Raw genomic sequence first — 23,092 nt, 5'->3', positions numbered from 1 at the left:
TTTCCCCAAATTCAATTTTTATTGATTTTAACAATAGTAATATTATCATTAACAAATAAACAAAAGTGGACTTCCCGCACACATCTCTTCATGAATCATCTGCTATAAGATTTACCCTTGCTATAATAATAATTCAAAACATAAATTAAAACCCTTACAAACACAGTTAGTCTACCCAACCTGCAATTTTTACTAAATTTCAAACCCTGCTGTAAAGTCCATAGTAGGAAAATAGTTCTTTAGAGACAACAAAAATGATTTCCAATCTTCTTTAAAACATTCTAAGTTTTGGTTTCTTATCAATGTTGTAAGTTTTGCCATCTCTGCATATTCCAAAATTTTTATCAGCCAATCTTCTTTTGAAGGCAGTTCATTACTCTTCCATTTCTGTGCATATATTATTCTGGCCGCCGTAGAAGCGTACATAAAAAATGTTAAATTAGTTGTAGAAATTACACCTTGTGTTATTCCCAGCAGGAAGGATTCTGGCTTCTTAGAAAATGTCATTTTAAATATTTTCTTTAACTCATTATATATCATATCCCAATAGGCCTTAGCCTTCCCACAGGTCCACCACATATGAAAAAAAGTACCTTCAGAATGTCCACACTTCCAACATTTGTTTGAAACATTTTTATACATTAATGCCAATTTTTTTTGTGTCAAATACCATCTATACATCATTTTATAATAATTTTCTTTTAAAGTATAACATGCAGTAAATTTTAAATCATTTTTCCATAATTTTTCCCAGGCTGCCATTCCTATGTTACACCCCACATCTTGAGCCCACTTTATCATTGTCGTTTTAACCACTTCCTCTCTTGTCTCCTCCAGAAGTAAAAGTTTATACATTTTAGAAACTAATTTTTCATCATTTTCACATAATTCCTTCTCAAAGTTTGAAATCTGATCTTCAAATCCAACTTTAAAATCCTTCTTGTATAACTCATTTAACTGATGGTACTGAAACCAATCTCTGACCAAATTTTGTACTTCAGTTAAACTTTTTAACTTATAGTCCTTGTCCTGAAAATATAGCAAATCCCTATAGGTACCCCAGTGCAGTTGCATATTTACTTCTTTACGTGATAAAGCTTCAATTGGAGATACCCATAACAGAGTTTTAGGTGCCAACCATTTTTTATATTTTAGTCACACCCTCATGAAACTCCTTCTCACATAATGGTTCAAAAAATCTCTATGTATTTTACTTTTTTCATACCACAGATATGCATGCCATCCAAACCTTCTATCAATTCCTTCCAAGTCAAGTATTCTAGGGTTTCTTAATGTTATCCATTCTTTTAGCCACGTTAAACAAACAGCATCGAAATACAACCTTAAGTCTGGTAAGGTAAGACCACCTCTTTCCTTTGCATCTGTTAAATTCTTAAAATTAATTCTTGGTCTTTTCCCTTCCCAAACAAACTTAATTATATCCTTCTGCCATTGCTTAAAACAAGTTGAAGTATTGATTATAGGAATGGTCTGAAAGAGAAATAACATTTTAGGCAGGACATTCATTTTCACCACTGAGATTCTTCCCATTAAAGACAAATTCATTTTAGACCATCTTTGTACAGTGAGGGAAATAAGTATTTGATCCCCTGCTGATTTTGTCCGTTTGCCCTCTGACACAGAAATGACCAGGCTATAATTGGAATGGTAGGTTTATTGTAGCTGTGAGAGACAGAATAACAACAAACAAACCCTCAAAAGCCCAGTGCCCAAAAGTCAGCGATGGATTTGCATTGTAGTGAGGGAAATAAGTATTCGATCCCTTCACAAAAGATGTCTTAGTACTTGGTGGCAAAACCCTTGTTGGCAATCACAGAGGTCAGACGTTTCTTGTAGTTGGCCACCAGGTTTGCACACAACCCAGGAGGGATGTTGTCCCACTCCTCTTTGCAGATCCTCTCCAAGTCAGAAAGGTTTGGAGGCTGATGTTTGGCAACCCGAACCTTCAGCTCCCTCCACAGATTTTCTATGGGATTAAGGTCTGGAGACTGGCTGGGCCACTCCAGGACCTTCATGTGCTTCTTCTTGAGCCACTCCTTTCTTGCCTTGGCTGTGTGTTTTGGGTCATTGTCATGCTGGAATACCCATCCACCACCCATTCTCAATGCCCTGGCTGAGGGAAGGAGGTGCTCACCCAAGATCTGACGGTACATGGTCCCGTCCATCGTCCCTTCGATGCGGTGAAGGTGTCCTGTCCCCTTAGCAGAAAAACACCCCCAAAGCATAATGTGTCCACCTCCATGTTTGACGGCGGGGATGGTGTTCTTGGGCTCATAGGCAGCATTCCTTCTCCTCCACACACGGCGAGTTGAGTTGATGCCAAAGAGCTCGATTTTGGTCTCATCTGACCACAACACTTTTGCCCAGTTCTCCTCTGGATCATTCAGATGTGCATTGGCAAACTGCAGACGGGCCTGTACATGTGCTGCCTTGAGCAGGGGGACCTTACGGGCACTGCAAGATTTCAGTCCTTCACGGCGTAGTGTGTTACCAATTGTTTTCTTGGTGACTATGGTTCCAGCTGCCCTGAGATCATTGACAAGTTCCCCCCGTGTAGTTCTGGGCTGCTTTGTCACTGTTCTCATGATCATTGCAACTCCACTAGGTGAGATCTTGCATGGAGCCCCAGACCGAGGGTGATTGACAGTTATTTTGTGTTTCTTCCATTTGCGAGTTATCGTGCCAACTCTAGTCACCTTGTCACCAAGCTGCTTGGCGATAGTCTTGTAGCCCAGTCCAGCCTTGTGCAGGTCTACAACCTTGTCCCTGACATCGTTCGTCAGCTCTTTGGTCTTGGGCATGGTGGTAAGTTTGGAAGCTGAGTGATTGCTTGCTTCTATGGACAGGTGTCTTTTATACAGGTACTGTAACAAGCTGGGATTAGGAGCACTCCCTTACAGAGGGTGTTCCTCATCTCAGCTTGTTACCTGCATATAGTGAAAAAACACCTGGGAGCCTGAAATCTTGCTGGTTGATAGGGGATCGAATACTTATTTCCCTCACTACAATGCAAATCCATCGCTGACTTTTGGGCACTGGGCTTTTGAGGGTTTGTTTGTTGTTATTCTGTCTCTCACAGCTACAATAAACCTACCCTCCAATTATAGCCTGGTCATTTCTGTGTCAGAGGGCAAACGGACAAAATCAGCAGGGGATCAAATACTTATTTCCCTCACTGTAAATCAATTTTCACTGTATTCCATATTTTAACATAATTATTTGTAAACAACAAAGAATTATTGTTTGTTAGCCAGACCCCCAAGTATTTGATTTTCTTCTCCACTTTCAGCTCACTTATTTCAGAGAATCTATCCTTGGACTTCTGATCCATATTTTTAGTCAGAACCTTAGTTTAGGCCTTGTTTATATAAAATCCAGCCAGTTGGCCAAATTGTTGTATTTTTTCCAAGAGTCTTCCAATCTTGTACATTGGATTTTCTAAAAAAACACACACATCATCATCCGCAAAGGCTCTCAACTTGTAGTCTTGTTTCCCAATTTTGGGGCCATATATTTTATCATCTTCTCTAATACTTCTACAAAGCACTTCTAGGACCAATATGAAAAGCAATGGGGAAAGTGGACATCCTTGTCTGGGATTTCAAATCAAAACTTTCAAAACTTTAATTAAAACATGTAGGTAAATATAGGATTCCATGCTTGAAACCGTGGCAGCAGTAATGTCTTATATGTATCTATGAAGATATTGGTAGAACATGGATATACTTGTATTTCTCATTCTAGTTGAAGAAAAAGTATACATATAAAGTCACAGTAATACGTTTGTTTCTCTCAGTAAAGGTAAAGTGTGCTGTCAAGATATTATAATATATCTACCAAGCCGCTGTATCTAGAACATGTAACTTTCTAGATCTTTTGGGACACACTAAAATTAAACTTCTGAAATTACATCTTCTGCCTTATGTGCAGTAGTTGTTCTAAACTGTCGTGGCATTTAGTTGATTTATCATCTTAATTTTTTGGATTCATTCTCAAATTAGCAGAGTGAGATGAAATTGATCCCTTGCCAATGCCAAATATAAGTCTGAGTCTTTCCGTTGCAGAATAGTTGATTGGAAATAGGTCATGGATATATGCTATCTGTGTTCCCCTATTGGGAATGGGTTTCTTGCCATGTTTATCAGGTTTTGCTTTAGGAAATCATTTTGGTTTATTGGCAATGTGTTTTACTGTAAGTTTATTTTTAGTGAAGCTTCTTACCATGGTAGTGGGATACACATATGCACAGTTGAAAACGTGTATCCTATAATTAAACCTCTACCACCTCCTTGAAGGTTTCAGAGGATAGAGAGACTACCTAACGCTGCCAGTAGATTAAATGAATCACTGTGTAGACCATATTGTAGCCCATCTTCTCAGTGTGCTGTTCCCATAAATTTTTAAAGATGCTGCTTTGTTCAATCTTATTTCTTCTGTTCCCAGACATTTTTGTTGAAAGGTAGTATATGCATATTGTGAATGTATTTTTAAAAGGCGGGGGTGTGTGTGTGAAGCTTGCCATGAATCATTGCAATACAGCAAGTTGATATGCCGTGAAGCGTTCCTATTGGTGCCACTTAAGCTAGTCTTTTGTCAGGCGTTGAGGTCTCCAGATATGTGAAATTGCATCTCCAAATTGCTGTCTTACCTGCTCCATTCTAGATAATGATTTTCTTACAATTTTCTTTTCTTGTGACATAGATTTGGCCTATTTAACTTATAAGAAGTTACATGGCTAATTTTCCATATTAAATTATTTGAAATTATGACTAAGGAAAGAACATAGTATTTCACTGCCTCAATTCTGTTCATTAACCTTTAACTTTTACTGTGTATCTTTCTGAATAACTGCTACAGTTCTGACCAACATACTTATTTGCTTGCTTCTAGTAAGGCTTTGTTAATTTGTACTTCCTAGGTCTCTTGGCTTTCATTCCGCACTGGAAACCGAAACACTATGACGTCATCGTAGGTGTACTTTCTGCGCGGCACAATGCTGGGTTGCGGAACGCTATAAGGAACACTTGGTTCAGGCATTTGAAGCAGCATCCACGACTGAGCCAACGGTAATTCCCAGCATTTGCTTACCCCCTCTCTCACAAATCCCCTAACCTAGTATCTGTGTGTGTTTATGAGAAGCCTCCATTGGCTTAAGTGGGATTAGTTCAAAGTATTTTTAGTTGGGGTGGGGGAGTTCCATCAGTTCTAGGGAATTCTGATGCCGTCCTCTGAATGTTTTGACAAGAAAGACCCAGACCTAAATTAAACATTCACCAATTTGACAATACTATTTTTTACCCTTTTGATTAAATTCTCACAACTCTAGTGTAGTTGGAGTATTGCAAGATGACACTTTGTTACATAGTAAGGTAGTCAAGTTAGGAATTTGGTAAGAAGACTGGAGTAGCAGATAGAATGTATGCATGCTAATGTTACTGGCATTTAATACACTGTATTAATGATTTTTTATTATGAGAAAAACCTTTTAAAATATTATTCTTCTGATTTTAATATAATTATTGTGGAACAACTGCCACTCTCTGGTTTTCACCTCCAAATATCTGAGAAAAGTTAGAATTGCCACTCCATACAAAAATAAATATTGAATGTGTGTGGGTATGGTGAGGAAGGATTCTTCTTTTTACTCCTTCTAACCTTTTGTACAGGACAAAGGAGGTTGAAGTATGTTGTAGTGATTCTAATTGGACTAAACAATCTTCTGAATACTTCTCAGATAATCTTATGTATGGAAACCAGATATTTGCCCTTATAATTAGAATTCTGAAGACGATGATATGGAAATCAATGTGTTGTTTTTAACAACATTTTAGTGTCCTTGTGAAGTTTATAATTGGTGCACGTGGATGTGACGTGCCAGTGGAAGATAGAGAAGATCCTTATTCATGTAGACTTCTGAACATCACTAACCCAGGTATGGACAAAGTTTTAAAAAACCCACAACACTTTTGTACTAAATAAATTGCTGTTTGGTATCTGCTTATAGTTGATCAGTCTTGTGGGCATTGTAGCTGCCACTATTTGTCTATGGGTTTTTTTAATAATTAAAAGTTCTCAAAGTGAGAGCTGAATATTTCTAGGGAAATAGGACAATTTTAGCAGATTACACTTGACTCTGTAGTTTTTCATAGATTGAGGAAGTAGTCTATGACAATGATGGATATATACTGCTTTTCAACAAAATTTCCCAAAGAGAGAAATAAAAATAAATAAAGATGGATCCCTGTCCCCAAAGGTCTCACAATCTAAAACAAAATGTAAAACAGACACCAGCAATGGCCACTGGAGGAATGCTGTAGTGGGGCTAGATAGAGCCAGTTGCTCTCCCCCTGCTCAATAAAGAGAATCATCACTTTTAAAAGGTGCTCAGAAGGGGACAATCCCATGCACCCCTCTTAACTGGTGTAATGCAAGGAATAAGTTTAACATGTGTCCAGATAAACCAGATGTTGTATAAAGATGGGGTACAGCCGGGTTTCCCAGCCTGGGGGTTCTCCAGATGTTTCTGAACTACAATTCCCAACACCCCCAGCCACAATAAATTATCCCTCACCACAGTACATTGTGACTGGGGGTGATGGGAGTTGCAGTTCAGCAATGTCTGGAGGACCCCAAGTTTGGGAAGCCCTGGTGTACAGCAATGGCTGGCTCTGAATGTGGCAGTATATTGAGGGAAGTGAGTAAGCCATGACTGCTGGCAATGTCTTCTTTGCTCTAAAGGAAAAAAGCTCATAGACCAGGAAAAGAGAGCATGGATTTTAAGAATTAAGGTGCAAGATGTTTTGAAGTACATTATCTGCTGTACTTTCCAGTGGTGGTAATTAAGATGGAGATGTTTCATGTCACGTGTAATAAGGTTATTCCAGAGTGACTATATTTTGATTGTTATCTTCCCACTTTAGCTGGGCTTGTGTTATGCTCTTTGTTAATTTTTTTCAATAGTTCTGAATCAAGAAATTGAAGCATTCACTTTGCCAGAGGATGATACTTCAGTGCTCTCTGAAGACAGAGTTGTCAGTGTGCATTTCAAAATCCTTTACCCGATCATCATCACCAGTCTTGGGGTGTTCTACGATGCTAAAGGTGTAGGATTCCAGAGGAACATCACAGTGAAACTCTACCAGGCAGAACAGGAGGTATGCTGCTGTGCTTCTCTTAACAGAATGGACTAAATCTGTAGTCTTTTTTTCTTTCTTTCTTTTTTTTAAGACACCTGGAAGCAAAGCTTGGGTTGGAGGAGAGACAACAGGCCTTTGTGAAGAATGAAAGTGTAACATAGCTTGTAACACTGTAGCCTGTGACCTTTTATTTTTCTTAAAGGTTCTTTGACATTCCTATGCAACTAGAAATGGCCAGGTAATATCTGCATGTGAGATAAAAGTGGCAAGGAGAAGAGTTGAAGAACAAATGGAGATGGCCAAGAAGCCAGATGTTGTATAAAGATGGGGTACAGCAGGGTTTCCCAGCCTGGGGGTTCTCCAGATGTTGCTGAACTACAGTTCCCAAGACCCCCAGCCACAATAAATTATCTCTCACCACAGTACATTGTGACTGGGGGTGTTGGGAGTTGTAGTTCAGCAATGTCTGGAGGACCCCAAGTTGGGAAGCCCTGGTGTACAACAACTGTCAGCTCTGCATGTGGCAGTATATTGAGGGAATTGAATAAGCCATGGCTGCTGGCAATATCTTCTTTGCTCTAAAGGAAAAGAGAGCATGGGTTTTTTCTTTACTAAGTCCCAAAACTGATTTTGCTTCTAGATCAAAATTGTTAGGGATTCAGGGTTTTGTTTTGTTTTTTGTTTGGTCCTATTTCTGAAGTGCATGGTTTGGCTTAACCTGTTAGCTGAATGTGGAGCAGTTGCTGTACAGGATCATAGCATGGTGCATTTATACATTATATAGAAGACTGTATAGCTAGTCCCTGTAAGTGTATATGGGTAGATGATCCCTGCTGCCTTACTGCAGGCTGTAAAACTAGATATTTTTGTGCTTCTTACCAGCTTGGATTCTGGGAATCCGTTGTTGATCATTGCTGGCAGAAATATTCAAATAACTGACTCTCCTGAAGTTCATGGTAAATAAAAGCTCAGTGTTGTGCTAGGTAGAATCCTTCCAGTGGATTTTAAGGTAGCAGTCTCATATGAGAGGCTGGCAGCCCAGACTGAAGGCATGTGGCATGTTCTTCACAGCATAGTTTTAAGTCCTAGGCCTGTTTTGCACTTGACTCCAGTGTTCTAATTAGCAACTTGGAAAGTTTGATACATGGGTCTAGTTTAAAAAGACAAAACAAAAAGAAATAAAGGTGCACAAAGGCACTCCTGGATTTTTTAAAATAAACATTTTTTGTTCAAATCCTGGCAACTAAGGGGAAGTATGCAAAAGCCCCTAAAGGCTGTTTTTTGTTTTGTTTTTGTTTTGGCTCCAGGAAATTGTACAGATCCAAAACTAACTGACAGGGCAAATCTCAGGAAAACATTTTCAGCTTTAGGAATAAGGGGGCTAAGTGGTCCCTGATCTTGTCTGATCAAACTCAGAGATGCTCCCCTACCCTCTGAGCTACAGTTTCAGTAGAGTCCCTTACACACACTCTGTAAACCTTCACCTCAATCAATATAACTGGTAACAACCCTGTTCTAGCCATGCATATAGTTACATGGTTTGAGGGCAGTGCTTGCAGAGAGTATGTAAACTAGGTACTGCCTAAGGTTTAGTTCAGTGGGTAGGAGAGCTTCTCTGAACTTGATCGGACAAGCTCAGGGACTGCCCCGCTGCCTTGATCCCAAGGTTCAGAAGCTTTCATGAGCAGTAGGCTAACTCAGGGATGCGGTCTCTGTTCAGTCACACATCTGGGATCTGTACCAATGTAGAGCCTTGTTTGGGACTTTCAGGAGCACAGCCTCAAGGATTTTGGTGTGAGCCACATCACAGTGGAGTAGGAGTACATGCCCAAATGAGTGTGACTATGGCTCCTCCCTCAGTTCTTCAAACAGCAGTAGTGTTGCAGATAACCTTTCTCCCCCTGTGCTGGAGCTCCTCATTGATGGGTTGTGCATGCTCGAAACAGGACTGGAATTTTTCAAGGCTAAGCTCCCTGCTGCTGGAGGGTACCTTCCCCAGTTCTGGTCCTGTCTGCTCAAGCTTACAGGACACTGGAATAGCTCTTCAGCATACAGATTTTACTCTATTCAGGCTAGCTTATTCTTCCTAAAGTTTTTCTTCTTTATTACTGTTGTCGTCTCCCTCCCCCCACCCCCACCCCCAGATTGTGCAAGGGTGGGAAGGGAGCTGCCTTAGGTTTTTGTTTGTTTGCTAAATTTCTAAATATATATTTTCAATTCAGCCCGTTATAGCTTATTTTCCGTAGAGCTTTTCAGTTTTTCCTACAGAGCAGGCACACGCAGAGGAATTGTTGAGGGGTTCCTTATCTGAGGGCCCTCACACACCTCTTAAAATCTGCTCTGTGGGGCTTGCTCCCTTTCAGGTGCAGCCGGCTTCTCTGACGTGCCCTGTTCCCACCATTTTGGCTGCCTGTTCTGTGGAGGCTGCTCCGGCTCCAAAAAAGGTGGCAAAAAAGTCTAAGCACCTGAAGGTACAAGATAAGGCCCCTGAAAAGAAAAAGAAGAGGTTGCAGCTCTCCTTGTGCCTCAGCGAATGCCTCCTAATTAAGGATGTGTGCTGTAAGACAAGACCGTGGCACAAAGGAGAGGAGCGCGCTAAGGATGGGGATGACCAGCACCCGGTGAGGAATTCCCTGGCACCCGCACCACTCGTTCTGGTGATGGAGGGTGTAGAGGGGGAATTGGCTACTCTGCGCATTCCCCTCACACCTCTCCCTACAGCTCCAGGCCTGAGTCTGCCAGTGCTGCTGAGTAAGCTGCCGCCTTCGGAACAACCAACCATGCCAGCAGATGAGGATTCTGCACCTTCTGTATGGCCAGAGTCTCCAGTCCAGCCGTCCGGTGGCCTGGAGCTCATGAGTAACATGGTGCTGCTCCCTCTGGGGCCGGCATCCACAATCCCCTCTGATGTGGTTGGGTGGCTGAAGGAGTTTTTCAGGCAGGAGTGTTTGCCCCTCAGTAATGTACCACCATTGGTTCCTGCCTGTCTTGCCAGCTCCCCCTGTTGGACTTCCGTCTGTTTAACTAACTGCTCCTATTGGTCAACTTCCCATTCATGTGTTGCCACCCTCCACCCCTCTCTCTCCCCAGAAACCCTGTTATTCCCCACGGAGCTGTTTCTGATTCAACCCCCGGGTCACCTGGTCCTCTACAGCCAGTTGATTTGGATGAGGAGGAGGGGGAATTATCTGGGGACGAGTTGGTGCGACCAATACCCATATCTGCATGTTTATTAACTTCATCTGACTTCTAGGTGTTGCTTGCTAAAGCAAAAAGGGCTATCAATGATGTGGCGCCTGCAGAGGTAGCATAAAGCACTCCTGACTTAGATCAGAATGTTTTCCCCTTGTCAGCCTTGTCTTCGGCCACTGTTCCTTTCCCTTCACTTTTACGTAAAGTCATGATGGTGGAGTGGCAGCAGCCAGCCTCTTCTAAACCAGTTGGGTAACTACCCTAGGAAACATTATACGCTCAATCCTGAGGTCAGTTCCCTACTTGCTATTTCACGTATTGAAGCGCCAGTGGTGCAAAAGGTCTCTGGGTCTATTTTGAATACAGAGGGGCAAGGTCGGTTGAAATTTCTTGAAGATAAGAAATGCGATGTTTTACTTTAAAAGGTTCATGATGCTTCTGCGGCTGTGATCAAAATAGCTACTACCAACTCTATTTTTTCTTAGGCTTCTATTCTTTTGTCGGAGGAGCACATCACCATATTTCCTCCTGAGAATGTAAAGCTCTGCCAGGGAATCAATAAGAAGGCAAAGGCTGTGGCGTTAATGGCAGACTCTAGCCTGGATTGTATCCAGCATTAGGAGTTGCAGTTTGGCGGTCGCTCTGGCTCAGATTTTGTCAGGTGGACACTAAGTCCAAAATGGCACTTACCTCCTCCCCCTTTACGGTAACTAATCTGTTCAGCCTGGATTTGGATCCAGTTTGGTTGAGACAAAGGATAAGAAGAAGGCCATGCCTTGCACCAGGATGGATTTTCGAAGGCCTTTCCACCCCTATTCTTCCTCCTTTCATTCCCATAGAGTCATAGACAGTCCCAGGGAAGTTCCTCAAGTCAGGCTAGGGATTTCCACTACCATAATTTCAGAGGATATGGGTTATAGCAATGGAGACAATGGTATAGAGGCCCCACGAGGGCACAGGGATCTCAATCCTTCAGCACCAGTGCACAGTTTCCCAAGAAACAATGACATGGTTCAAGTTGGGGGCAGGCTCCTGGATTTTGCTCCCACCTGGATGTCCACCACCCAGGACCATTGGTATTTGGACATAATTTCCAACTGATATTCCCTAGACCTTATCTTGTCTCCACCAGACCTTTTTCAGACGTCTCCAAAATCGAACAAGCAAGAGAAACATCTCAGAATGATTCAAGCCATTCGCCATCTCAAACAGATTCAGGCAATAGAGCAAGTGCCATCGATCGACTTATGTTGAGGAATTTATGTACTGTTGTTCCTTGTTGGCAAAAAGGATGGTTCTTGGAGGGCAGTGTTGGACCTCAAATGCCTGAACAAGTATTTAAGGAAGAGGAAATTCAATCCGTCCGGGGGATTTCTTGGCCTCATTGGATTTGGCCGAGGTGTACCTACCTGTTCTGATCAATCCACTCTACTGGAAATTTCTATGGTTCTCCTACAACGGGCTCCATTATCAATACAGGGCCCTTCTGTTTGGCCTCTCCTCAGAGCCATGGACCTTCACGAAGATCATGGTCATGGTCATTGTGCACCTGTGCCTGCATGGAGTACACATATACCCCTTTTTGGACAACCTCCTGATCTGAGCTCCTTCACAAGCTCAGGCCCAGATGGCGGTGAGTCTTATGCAGCAATGCCTGGAGGACCATGAGTTTGTGGTCAATTTGGACAAGAGCCATCTGGACCCATCACAGGTCCTCCAGCACCTGGAAGTATTGTTTGATACGGATCAGGGTCTGGTTTTTCTGCTGGTGGAGCACAAGGTAAAGATCACTGCTCTCATATGCCCATTCCTATGGTGCCTGTCAGCAGATCTAATGCTCATGGCTCAGATCCTGTGGTCTGTGGTGGCCTGCATGGAGTGCATGCCATGGGCAAGGTGGCATTCACACCCTCTGCAGTGGCTTCTTCTTCCATACCAGGATCGTATCATGGCAGGGACACACCAACAGATATGCCTGACCTAGAAAGTCAAGCGATCCTTTCGGTGGTGGCTGTCACCAGCAATCAACAGGCGCCTACCTCTAACTGATCCTCCGAGGATTATTGTCACAATGGATGCCAGACTATCAGGGTGGGGAGCACACTGCCAAAATCAGATAGCTCAAGACCTATGATCCGAGGAGGAAAAGCATCAATTGGTTGGAGCTTCAGGCTGCCAACTTGGCACTCAGGAAGTTCAGCCGGCATTTGAGGGGCCGTCATATATTGCTATATACAGACAACATTGCGACCAAGGCACGCAATCACCAGGGCGGCACATGGTTGAAACTATTGATGGCAGAGACAGACAATCTGTTCTCATGGGCAGAGAAATCACCGCAGAAATCATCGTCCATCACCACAGAATATCTCAGTGGGGTGAGCAACACACAAGTGGACTGGCTCAGCCGACAAGTAGTGAATCCCGCAGAGTGGTCCCTCCATCCACAGATTTTTCAACAGATTGTTCAACGCCTAGGTGTTCCCAAAGTAGATCTGATTGCATATCATCTCAATCATCAGCTGTCTTGCTTCTTTACTAGGTTTCAGTCTCATCTGGCAGAAGTGATCGACGCCCGCATGGGCCCAACTGTCTCCTCTATACCTTACCACCCACAGCCATCATCATCAAGGTAATTCAGAAGATGGCAGAACAGGCACCTCTGATCTTGGTGGCACCACATTGAGCAAGGAGTCCGTGGTTTTCAGACCTGATCTTTTTCTCTGCCTGTCCTCCATGGCACCTTCCTCTCCGATGAGATCTTCTGAGCAAGGGACCCTTGCAATATCCAGAGCCAGAATGGTTCCAGCTCTGTGTGTGGACATTGAGCTCACACACCTCATAGCCAGCCTTGTATGAAGCCAGTTCAGGACACTATCATTGAAGGCCCGACATCCATCAACGCAACGTATATACCAGTCCACTTGGGTTGCCTTTTTTAGATGAGCTGCCTGCAAATACCTGTATCCTCAGTGTTCTGGAGTTCCTGAAGGTCCTTCAGTCTGGAATGGACCTTCGTCTGCGCCCCAACAAACTACGTAAACAGGTTTATTCATTAGCTTCTGTTCGGGAGATTTCGGAGCTGGGCACCTCATCACTTCATCTGCACATATCTCGATTTTAAAAAGGGTTTCCAATTTGGCTCCTCTGCCTGTCCGTTTTCCCTCTTGGAACCTGAACAGGGTGCTGAATGCATGAACACAGCCACCATTTGATCCATCAAATGGCCTCCATCAACATGAAGCTGCTGTCCTACGAGCTTCTATTTTGGTCGCCATCATGTTGGCTCGGAGAGTTTTGGAGCTGGGGGTTTTGTTGATGCATAAGGAGCTGTATATTTTCCAGCATGATTCGGTTATTTTGAAGTTAGATCCAACTTTAACACCCAAAGTTAATAGGCCTTTCATCATGCCCAGGATGTCATTTTAACATCATTTTGCCCATCTCCTGTTCACCACAAGGAGAAGCTTTGGCATAAACTCGATGTCCGCGGGCCCTGTGGACCTATATCAGGTGCACAGAAGGTCTTTGTAAAACTGATTCACTCTTCGTTTCTTTTCATACAACCTCCATGGGTCACAAGGTTTCCAAGGCTACTCTGTCCGGATGGATCAGATCCTGCAGCATCTTAGCCTGTCATATCCTCAACCTGCCAGCGACCAGAGGGGTATTGGTGCACTCTACCCACAGTGCCGTGGCCTTGGCTGCTTTTTTGGCTCATGTGCCACATCTGGACAGTTGCAGGACACCTACATGGGCATCTGTTCATCTGTCACTATGAAATAGTGTCCTTCACCGTTGACCAAGCAGTCTTTGGCCTTAGAGTACTGTAGCAGGTGTTACAGGTATATCCTCCCTCCCAGTTTTTCATTCTGCTTGGGCATGTCTCATCAATGAGGAGCTGCAGCACAGGGGGAAAAGGAACATTGGTCTTACCGTGAAGGATTCTTTTTCCCTGTGTCTGGAGTTGCTCATACACACCCAATGTACAGTTTCATCTGTAATGAGTTTTCAAGGGGTTAGGGTTAGTTACATTGGGGTGTAGTCAGCTCCTAGGGATCCGAGCTATAGTATTACCTTAGTTTGGTCTGTTACAATATCTTCTTACTCTGTTTTTTGCTGTTCTAGTTGGTATCTTTTTTCCTTATATACTGTCGTCTAGGCAAGTCACTCTTTCCATAGTGCAGCTCTTTACTTCAGTCCTGGAACTGGGGAACTTCCGGTGGCAGGAAGCTAGCTTTGCAAAATTCCAGCCCTGTTTCAAGCATGCTCACTGTACAACCCATCAATGAGGAGCTCCAGAGACAGAGCGAAAAGAACCCTTCATGGTAAGACCAATGTTCCTTTCTTGGTTTTTGCCAAAACCAAGCAAGTTTGTTCTTTCCACAATAATTTATTCTTCATTTGCTTATTTCCTACTTTTGTATGTATATTTATTTGTTTTGCATCTCCTTCCTGCTGTGGCCACAGGCTTATGTCACTTACAGACTTACAGACATTACATTTTAAAATGCCAGATTTGAGGGGGTAAGCTCCCTTCCACTGGTGATCACAAACACTGCCTTCTGTGTCTTGTTGAAGAGCACAAAGTTGAATCCACTGTTGGTGCTTTAACAAGTATCTCCTAATCACCCAGTGATGGGAGTGCCTCAGACCACCCATCTCTGCACTGAAATGCAGACTACTCTGCATTGAAAATGCACTCCTCCAACCTTGACACCTCCTGAATTATTGATTCCTAAGATAGCAAAAGAGCATGGAGAAACAAACACACATTCTCTAATGTTAATTGAACTACTCTGGAATGCTCGCGGAACATCTCGAGACTACTTTTGGGCTTCTGTGCAGAATTAGCGCAGCTGGAGTGAACAAGCAATTACAGAGTCAATTTGTGCAAAGCTTTGGTCTGGAAATAAAGGCTTGAGATAGGAATATTGTACAATCAGATTTATTTAAGGGTTATTGAGGTACAGGAAATGAAAAAATGGTTAGGCATTTGATAAAGGCAATAAAACTATAACTAGCAATGTAAATCAGAGACTCACAAAGACGTGTTTTTAGCTTAAAGGTCCGAATTGCAATTAAATCAACTTAAGACTTGCCAGAGAGGGAGGACCTGGAGTGCAGAGTTTAGACTTAGGAGGAAGGGGAGAGAGAGGGAGAGATGATTAGTAATACCTTTTAATTTTGTTGTGGTATCTGTCACCCTTGCAGGATGGGGAATGCTGGGGTCCTACTTCTCAGGGGCCAATCAGGACAGGGTAGAGAAAAGGCAAGCATTTCAGTCGCAAGCCAGGGAACCAGGAAAGCGGCTGATTCCAGGGAAAATCCAAGGGAGATTGGTTTTCTAAGGCAGCCAAGTGTGGTGCGTGGTTTGGATCAGGAGATGAGTCCGAACTAGGAGCTGGAAATGAAGCTGGAGCAATGTCCATGGTAGATGGAATTGCCAGAACCAAAGCACACACAGGTGATGGGTCCAAAGAAGTAGTATAGCAGGGCTTAGGGTTAAAATAGGCAAAAACATGCCTTTGGGCTAAACACGGGTCACACCTCCTGGTTGCAGGGGATGACATGCATGGTTAACAAAAGAATATAGTCATCCCTTGCCAACTGCGAAGGTTCTGTTCCTGGAAAACCTCGCAGTTGGCAAATTCGTGGTTGACAAGCAATAGGAATGCATTGAAAACGGGGTTAGGGGAATCACGGTTGCAGATTGTTGTTAGCCGCCCAGAGATGTAAGTTTGAGCGGGGTATAATATAAAATAAATAAATAAATAAATAAGTGGACTGCAAAATACAGTAAAAAAAAAATAGCCACCTGGCCCCTGGAAATCGCCCCCCGACTCCTGAAATTTCAAAAAAATCTCACCAAACTGTGGATACTCAGGTTGTGGTTGGCAAGACAGGTAACAATTTCCAAGTCACGGATACTCAAATCGACGATTGGGAAACCCGTGGCTGGCAAGGTACATGCTATGTGATTCAATCATGGGTGTGTGCAATCTTGAAGGACAATGGAGTGAAATGGTTTGAAAAACCTGTATGGGACAAAGTAAATGGGCGAGCTCAAAGCTTATCTTTTTGGTCAGGAAGACCTTCCAGGTGTGGAAACTGGAATGTTTTTTCACACCATTGAGCCTCTTTCCTGGTCCACATCAGACCATTAACGCTGGGATAGTGAGGTGGGAGTGATGCAGCCTTATCTGAGCTCCTTTTGAGGTGATTAGTTAAACTAATCCTTTGTGCCAACAAGAAGAAGAGTTTGACTACTCTATTGAGAAATAGTCCTTCTCCTTAACCCAAGTCTTAGCCAGCACCCTTCTCTGTATTGTGAGACAGAGGGGGGCATGGTGGGTACTTTTTAGTTGCATGTCCTATTTGACCTGGGGTAAAATTGCCCAATACTGCTTGTGCAAAGCGACTAACTGAGAGTTTGCCAAATATGGGCACATGGAGGGCTCGTGGTCCCGTGAGTCCAGGTAACCAAGGTGGAGACTGCAAGCCTACAGTTCCAAATAATATAGAGGGGCACTGCTTGTAGCTCCCGAGCAGGCTGTTCTCATAACACTAGCTAAGCCTAGAAGAAATGCAAGAAGTAGTCTTTGCCTACTTTTAGCTGCCTTTAAACAATGTCACTCTGCACTTACTCCCACCACACACTCTCTTCCTATCTCTCAGCCTTTGCAGTCTTGCCTTACTTCAGTACAGCATCCTGGCCTCAGCTGATTCATTTACAACTCTAAATACTTCCACAGTTGTGGCCTGTTATCTTCCAAATTCAAATCTGGAAAAGGCTTAGTAGGTTACGCAACTGGAATGGAACTATTTGCAACTGTGAGGTGCAGCATTCTTAAAAGCTGTAATTTATGTAGCAGTTTATCAGTAATATACAGGTGGTTGCATGTTCTCCTTTGTTCTTTAAGTCTATATATTTTTCTGTTGCACACCAGCTAAGAGAATGTGAAAATATATGGCTTTACTGACATTCATGTCTTCCAAATGTGTTACATATTGTTTCATAGGAGGCACTCTTCAGTGCTCGTTTCAGTCCACCAAGCTGCGGTGTGCAAGTGAACAGACTCTGGTACAAACCTGTAGAGCAGTTCATTCTGCCTGAGGTATGTGTAGCATCTAAATGTGGCATATACGAAACTATTTTTTACCAATAGACACCCCCACCCCCACAATCTGTTTAAATATGTTCCATCTTTTTACTGATGTTATTAATGGCTTTGAGATTGTGAACTACAGGTGAAACTCGGAAAATTAGAATATCGTGCAAAAGTCCATTAATTTCAGTAATGCAAATTAAAAGGTGAAACTGATATATGAGACAGATGCATTACATGCAAAGTGAGATAAGTCAAGCCTTAATTTGTTATAATTGTGATGATCATGGCGTACAGCTCATGAAAACCCCAAATCCACAATCTCAGAAAATTAGAATATTACATGGAACCAAGAAGACAAGGATTGTAGAATATAACAATATCGGACCTCTGAAAAGTATACAGTGTACTGTGCTTGATTGGCCAGCAAACTCGCCTGACCTGACCCCATAGAGAATCTATGGGGCATTGCCAAGAGAAGGATGAGAGACATAAGACCAAACAATGCAGAATTGCTGAAGGCCGCTAATGAAGCATCCTGGTCTTCCATAATACCTCATCAGTGCCACAGGCTGATAGCATCCATGCCACGCCGCATTGAGGCAGTAATTGCTGCAAAAGGGGCCCAAACCAAGTACTGAATACATATGCATGCTTATACTTTTCAGAGGTCCGATATTGTTCTATTCTTCAATCCTTGTCTTCTTGGTTCCATGTAATATTCTAATTTTCTGAGATTGTGGATTTGGGGTTTTCATGAGCTGTACGCCATGATCATCACAATTATAACAAATTAAGGCTTGACTTATCTCACTTTGCATGTAATGCGTCTGTCTCATATATCAGTTTCACCTTTTAATTTGCATTACTGAAATTAATGAACTTTTGCACGATATTCTAATTTTCCGAGTTTCACCTGTATAATGTCTTGCGTAGAAGGGATTAGCATCCACTTGTGTTTGCAGCTGAAAGTCTCATCCAGCTCTTCTGTAAGTAATGGAAATCTTCTTAAGATCATAATGATGTGTGGGGGTGGTGGCATTGTAAGCTTCCATAAGAATCATCTCCAAACCTTGGTCTAAATGCAGCAGATTCTAGACTGGTAATGCAGCCTTTGTTCATAGGATGAAAAGAGGAAGCATTAACAGACTTTAACATTCCAAAATTTTCTGGGTTAAAATATTTCATTGTTAATATAGTAGATAGAGAATAAAGTGGACTAGAGAACAGAGAGCAGACCTTAGATCTGGGTTCAAATTGCAGCTGTATGAAGAGTCCTACAGCAAGGCTCTGTTTCTTAGTTTGTGGTCCATCTGTAAAATTGAGCCATTGGCCCCATGATGAAGGTTGCTATTGTGAACATGAATGAGATTAGAAAATATTACCACCACTCTGGAACATTATGGAACAGTGATGTGTGCAAGAAAAGGGAAATTAATTTTGAAACTGACAGATCATTTAAATATTGGGCCCGTTTCACACACTATAAGCTCCATTTAGAAATTAATGTGAAACCTGTTTGTAGATTGTGATGTGGGTATGCATCTGGTGAAGCCACAATTGCCTCACTTACCAGTGCATGCACGTTACTATACTCATAGCCACAAACTTAAGTCTAATCTCTTAGGAGCACAGGAACCTGCCATATACTGAGCCAAACCAATTTGTCCATCTTGCTCAGTATTGTTTACACAGACTGGCAGCGTCTTCTCCAAGGTTGCAGGCAGGAATCTCTCTCAGCTCTATGTTGGAGAAGCCAGAGAGGGAACTTGGAACCTAGATGCTCTTCCCAGAGTGGCTCCATCCCCTAAGGGGAATATCTTACCATGCTCACACATCAGGTCTCCCATTCAAATGCAGCTAGGGCAGACCCTGCTTAGCTAAGGGGACAAGTCATGCTTGCTACCACAAGACCAGCTCTCCTCTTCACACATGCATGTTTCGTTCATTCCTACATAGTAGTACCTTCCTTATTGGGATTTGGTGATGTGTGAAATGGTGCACAGCGTTGCTAGTGACATCTAGATTGTGAACCAATTGGTTAATCATGGTGTGAGGAAGGAAATATATAACCTTTCTAAAAGAACATCATTAGTACGCTCCTGGATTGTGTGAAGTGTAGAAGGAATTATTTGTTTAAAAGTTATGAGAGTTCATTCTTTTATTTCTTTTGCCAGTGAGCTTAACAAGCACCTCTCATCCAGAAATTGTTTTAGAGCTATCTCTTCAGTTTATACTCTTACTTTACTACTCAAGTTAAAGTGTCACAGAACATTTCTTAATACAATAGGTTTTTACAGTACCTTGTGCATACTTGTGGCCTCTCTGCTTGTTACTACATTTGTACATTTTTTGGTATAAAAATGAAAACTTTTGTTAAAAGCTATTTAAAATATGTGCCAGGTTTTAGAGAACAGCATGTTTCATTTTCCTGTGGAGAACTTAAGTTTTCCTCTGTTGAGAAGAGCTGACTCTTCAGTTGTGGACACAAAAAGCATTGTTAGACAGCTCCAAACTGTAGATTGGCTTGAAGAATGGCACCTGCTGTGTGGCTGTGCCACAATTCTTATTGAAAGAATTGAAAACAGGAGTTGGGCAGGAGGTTGCCAGCTGAGCGGCTGAAAAGAACATTCTAGAGTGGAGGCATATGTTTGAGGTGTTTGTTTAGGAGCATGCTGAATGTTAAATGTTGGTGCCAGCATTCTGATAGTTCATATTTTCTATATTGCAGAGCCCAATGCAGAATGTGTATTTTAGTTTTTGGATGAGGTTTCCTGGAGAAATTAGCAACAGGTTACTTGTGCAATTGAGATTTTCAAGGGGAGAAATAGGTTTTAAGAGTGGATTGAATTGTTTGGCATTATCCATCTTGTCCTGGCAACCTTCATGAGGTCTTAATGGGTCTGTTCAAAAACTACTTAATGTAAGTCCCAAACTCTTGACAGCATGGGAGCAGCAGATCACATCCAACCTGTACGCTCCCTGTTGCAATTAAGGGTGTTGATTATCACCGCACATGACCAGGATGCCTCTGAGTACTAGTTGTACAGGAGTAACAGCAGGAGAGAGGGCATGCCTTCAACTCCTGCCTGTAGGCTTCCAGTGGCATCTGGTGGGCCACTGTGCGAAACAGGATGCTGGACTAGATGGGCCTTGGGCCTGATCCAGCAGGGCTGATCTTATGTTCTTATGACCAGTTTTGAGTCCAAGCAGTTTGTCTTTCAGTGCTCCATGCTTTGAGCCACAGTTTGGGCACATCCCTACATGCGGGACAGGGCCTTTTCTGTTCTTGCCCCCAGGCTCTAGAATGCTCTCCTAGTGAATGTCTGCTCTTTGTCAGCTGTGGCTGCTTTTAAAAAACAACGAAGGACCTTTTAAAAAAATTGTTCAGGTTTTTACCCCTTACAGGCTGCTGGGTCTCTCAGCACTCTTGCTTCTGTTTGTCCTTTTAATAGTGGGTTTTTTTGTGGGGGTGGGGAGGGTTATTCATTTTACTGTTTAACTGATTTTAAGGTTTTAAATGTGATTATGGAGTTTATTGTATTTCAATTTTTGTAAGCCGCCTTGGGAGAATAAATAAAAATAAACAGATGATTGATGGGTGTGAGGAGAAACATTAAAATCCCCACACAGCCGTGATTGCTGTGGTGTTAAAGATTTTATTTATTATTTATTTATTTTTACATTTCTATACCGCCTTTCGTTAAAAGAAAACCCCAAGGCGGTTTACAAAAATTAAAACATACAATAAAAGCAGTAAAAACATCAAGCTAAAAACATATAAACAAGCATAAAAACATGACAACAGATAACAGATAAAAAAACACAGAGAAGCCGCAGTAAAAACAATCATGTAAAAGCCTGGGTAAAAAGCCAAGTCTTTAAAAGCTTTCTAAAAGCCGTGATGGAGTCTGAGGAACGAATGGCCACTGGGAGAGCATTCCAGAGTCTAGGGGCAGCAACAGAGAAGGCCCTGTCCCGAGTGCACGAAAGCCGGGCCTCCCTCATTGTCGGCACCCGGAGCAGGGCCCCCTCAGATGTCAAGCGGGCAGCAACCCTTGGGAGCAGGCGGTCCCTCAAATACTCAAATAAAAGATGTTTAGCCCAAGAGATTATCTGGAGACATTAGGTTGAGTTCAAAAAACAAAGACCTATTAAGAAAATAAACATCACATACTGAGAGAGAGAGAGACATTGAAAGACATACCCCAACACATCACTAGCTTTCAACAACTGAACAATTCTGACTCCAACTGTCTTTAGAGAACACAACTCCTCATGCCTCTGGTGGTCAAAAGAAGTCACTGCGGTTCTAAGAGCCAATGCTGGAGAATTCTCACTTCTAACATAAATGTCCCTCTTCAAACTGTCCAAAATAAGCTTTGGAGAAGTGTTTGACTGCAAATGAGAACCTGTTTCTGCTCTTCTCAGGGCCAGTGAATAAATTAGGTGGGAACTAAATGAGGGAGGCAATTGTAATCTAAATTATAATACTAGAATACATTTGTGAGCTGCCTACATTTGAAAGAAGCTATAAAACAGAAGAAAATGTACTTTTTTTTCAGAGTAGAAGCATATTTTCATGTTCATTGTAATGTGATTTAGGTTTAAATGAAGCAAGACTTTTGGAAAAGAAAACTGCAATTGAGTATTCAGACCCTCCTTTCTACTAAATGTTACTCGGTTATTTCAACTACAGGTGGACTGGGTTTTCCATGGGGGTTCCATTTTTCACTACAACTGTGGATAATGGAACCATGGATAACAAAGCATTGAGGCAATGGGAATCGGGGGTTAGGTTCTTGGAGGATGGAAAAATGGCTAAAAATGGTGGGGAAGGTGTCCTGCCATGCTCCGCAGGTCTTCAGCTGTTCAGCAGTGCTGCCTGCCCAGTCCCAAATCTGCCATTTTTCTGTGAAAAACCATGGATTTTTTTTAAATGAGCCAGAAAATGGCTTCTCTCCTCAAATGGTGGATGGAAATAACCTTAGAGGTCATTTCTGCCCCCCGCTGGAAACTGCAGCTATGTGGTATATTGAGGTCAGGTGTCGATTGCCCATGCGACCGCCAATGTTGGGACTGTGTATAATGAGTTCCACCAGTATTATACCAATTTCAATCCACTTTTTGAGGGGAAGCCTAGATCCTACCTTGGCAAAGTGAGGTTTTAGCCATACATTAGCTGAGTAATGGGGAATGTAGGGACAGAAGGGCCTTAGGGGGAAAATCCCCCAAAACAACAGGGAGTGAGGTGGCATTTCTAGAGGAGAATCAATGGGTAGGGGTACATTTAAGCATATACTTCCTCTTAATGACACTCCCCTGCATTTGTATTATGATGGGACCCCATTTTCCTTTAGCACTTAGTACTGCCCTTAGAAAGTTATCTGGTGGTGTTTTGAAGATTTTAAATGATGAGAAATCTCTTTGTTAATGTGTGTAGGGGCTTCTTTGGTTCAAAATGATTTGTATTAGCTGTGCATATAACTTTATGAGGATAGGATCATAGACAAAGATGAAAGAATTTCCAAGGTAACATCTTTAAACCCTACCCCTTAAAAACCTCCTAAAAGTCTCTGTCAGTACCATTTGCCTGTGTGATATTGGCCTAGTTCAGAGGTAATGCTAAACCAT

General features: G+C 42.4%; 1 protein-coding gene across 9 annotated transcripts in view; it reads left to right on the top strand.

The window, feature by feature from the left end:
- Positions 1–23,092, top strand: part of B3GALNT2 (beta-1,3-N-acetylgalactosaminyltransferase 2) — a 49,964-nt gene that overhangs the window by 11,249 nt on the left and 15,623 nt on the right. For all 9 annotated transcript variants that reach the window (XR_008316983.1, XR_008316986.1, XM_053299848.1 and 6 more), the window contains exons 2-5: positions 4,940–5,087; positions 5,853–5,953; positions 6,982–7,175; positions 17,372–17,467. Coding sequence is in view for 7 of the 9 variants with exons in the window: in XM_053299848.1 (XP_053155823.1) it covers positions 4,940–5,087; positions 5,853–5,953; positions 6,982–7,175; positions 17,372–17,467 (539 nt within the window). In the remaining 2 variants the exon portion in view is untranslated. The remainder of the gene's footprint in view (positions 1–4,939; positions 5,088–5,852; positions 5,954–6,981; positions 7,176–17,371; positions 17,468–23,092) is intronic.

The sequence above is a fragment of the Hemicordylus capensis genome, chromosome 1 (assembly GCF_027244095.1).
Source record: "Hemicordylus capensis ecotype Gifberg chromosome 1, rHemCap1.1.pri, whole genome shotgun sequence".
Taxonomy (NCBI): Eukaryota; Metazoa; Chordata; class Lepidosauria; order Squamata; family Cordylidae; genus Hemicordylus; species Hemicordylus capensis.
The sequence above is the reverse complement of the archived record's forward strand: the minus strand, read 5'-3'. Positions and strand labels throughout refer to the sequence as shown.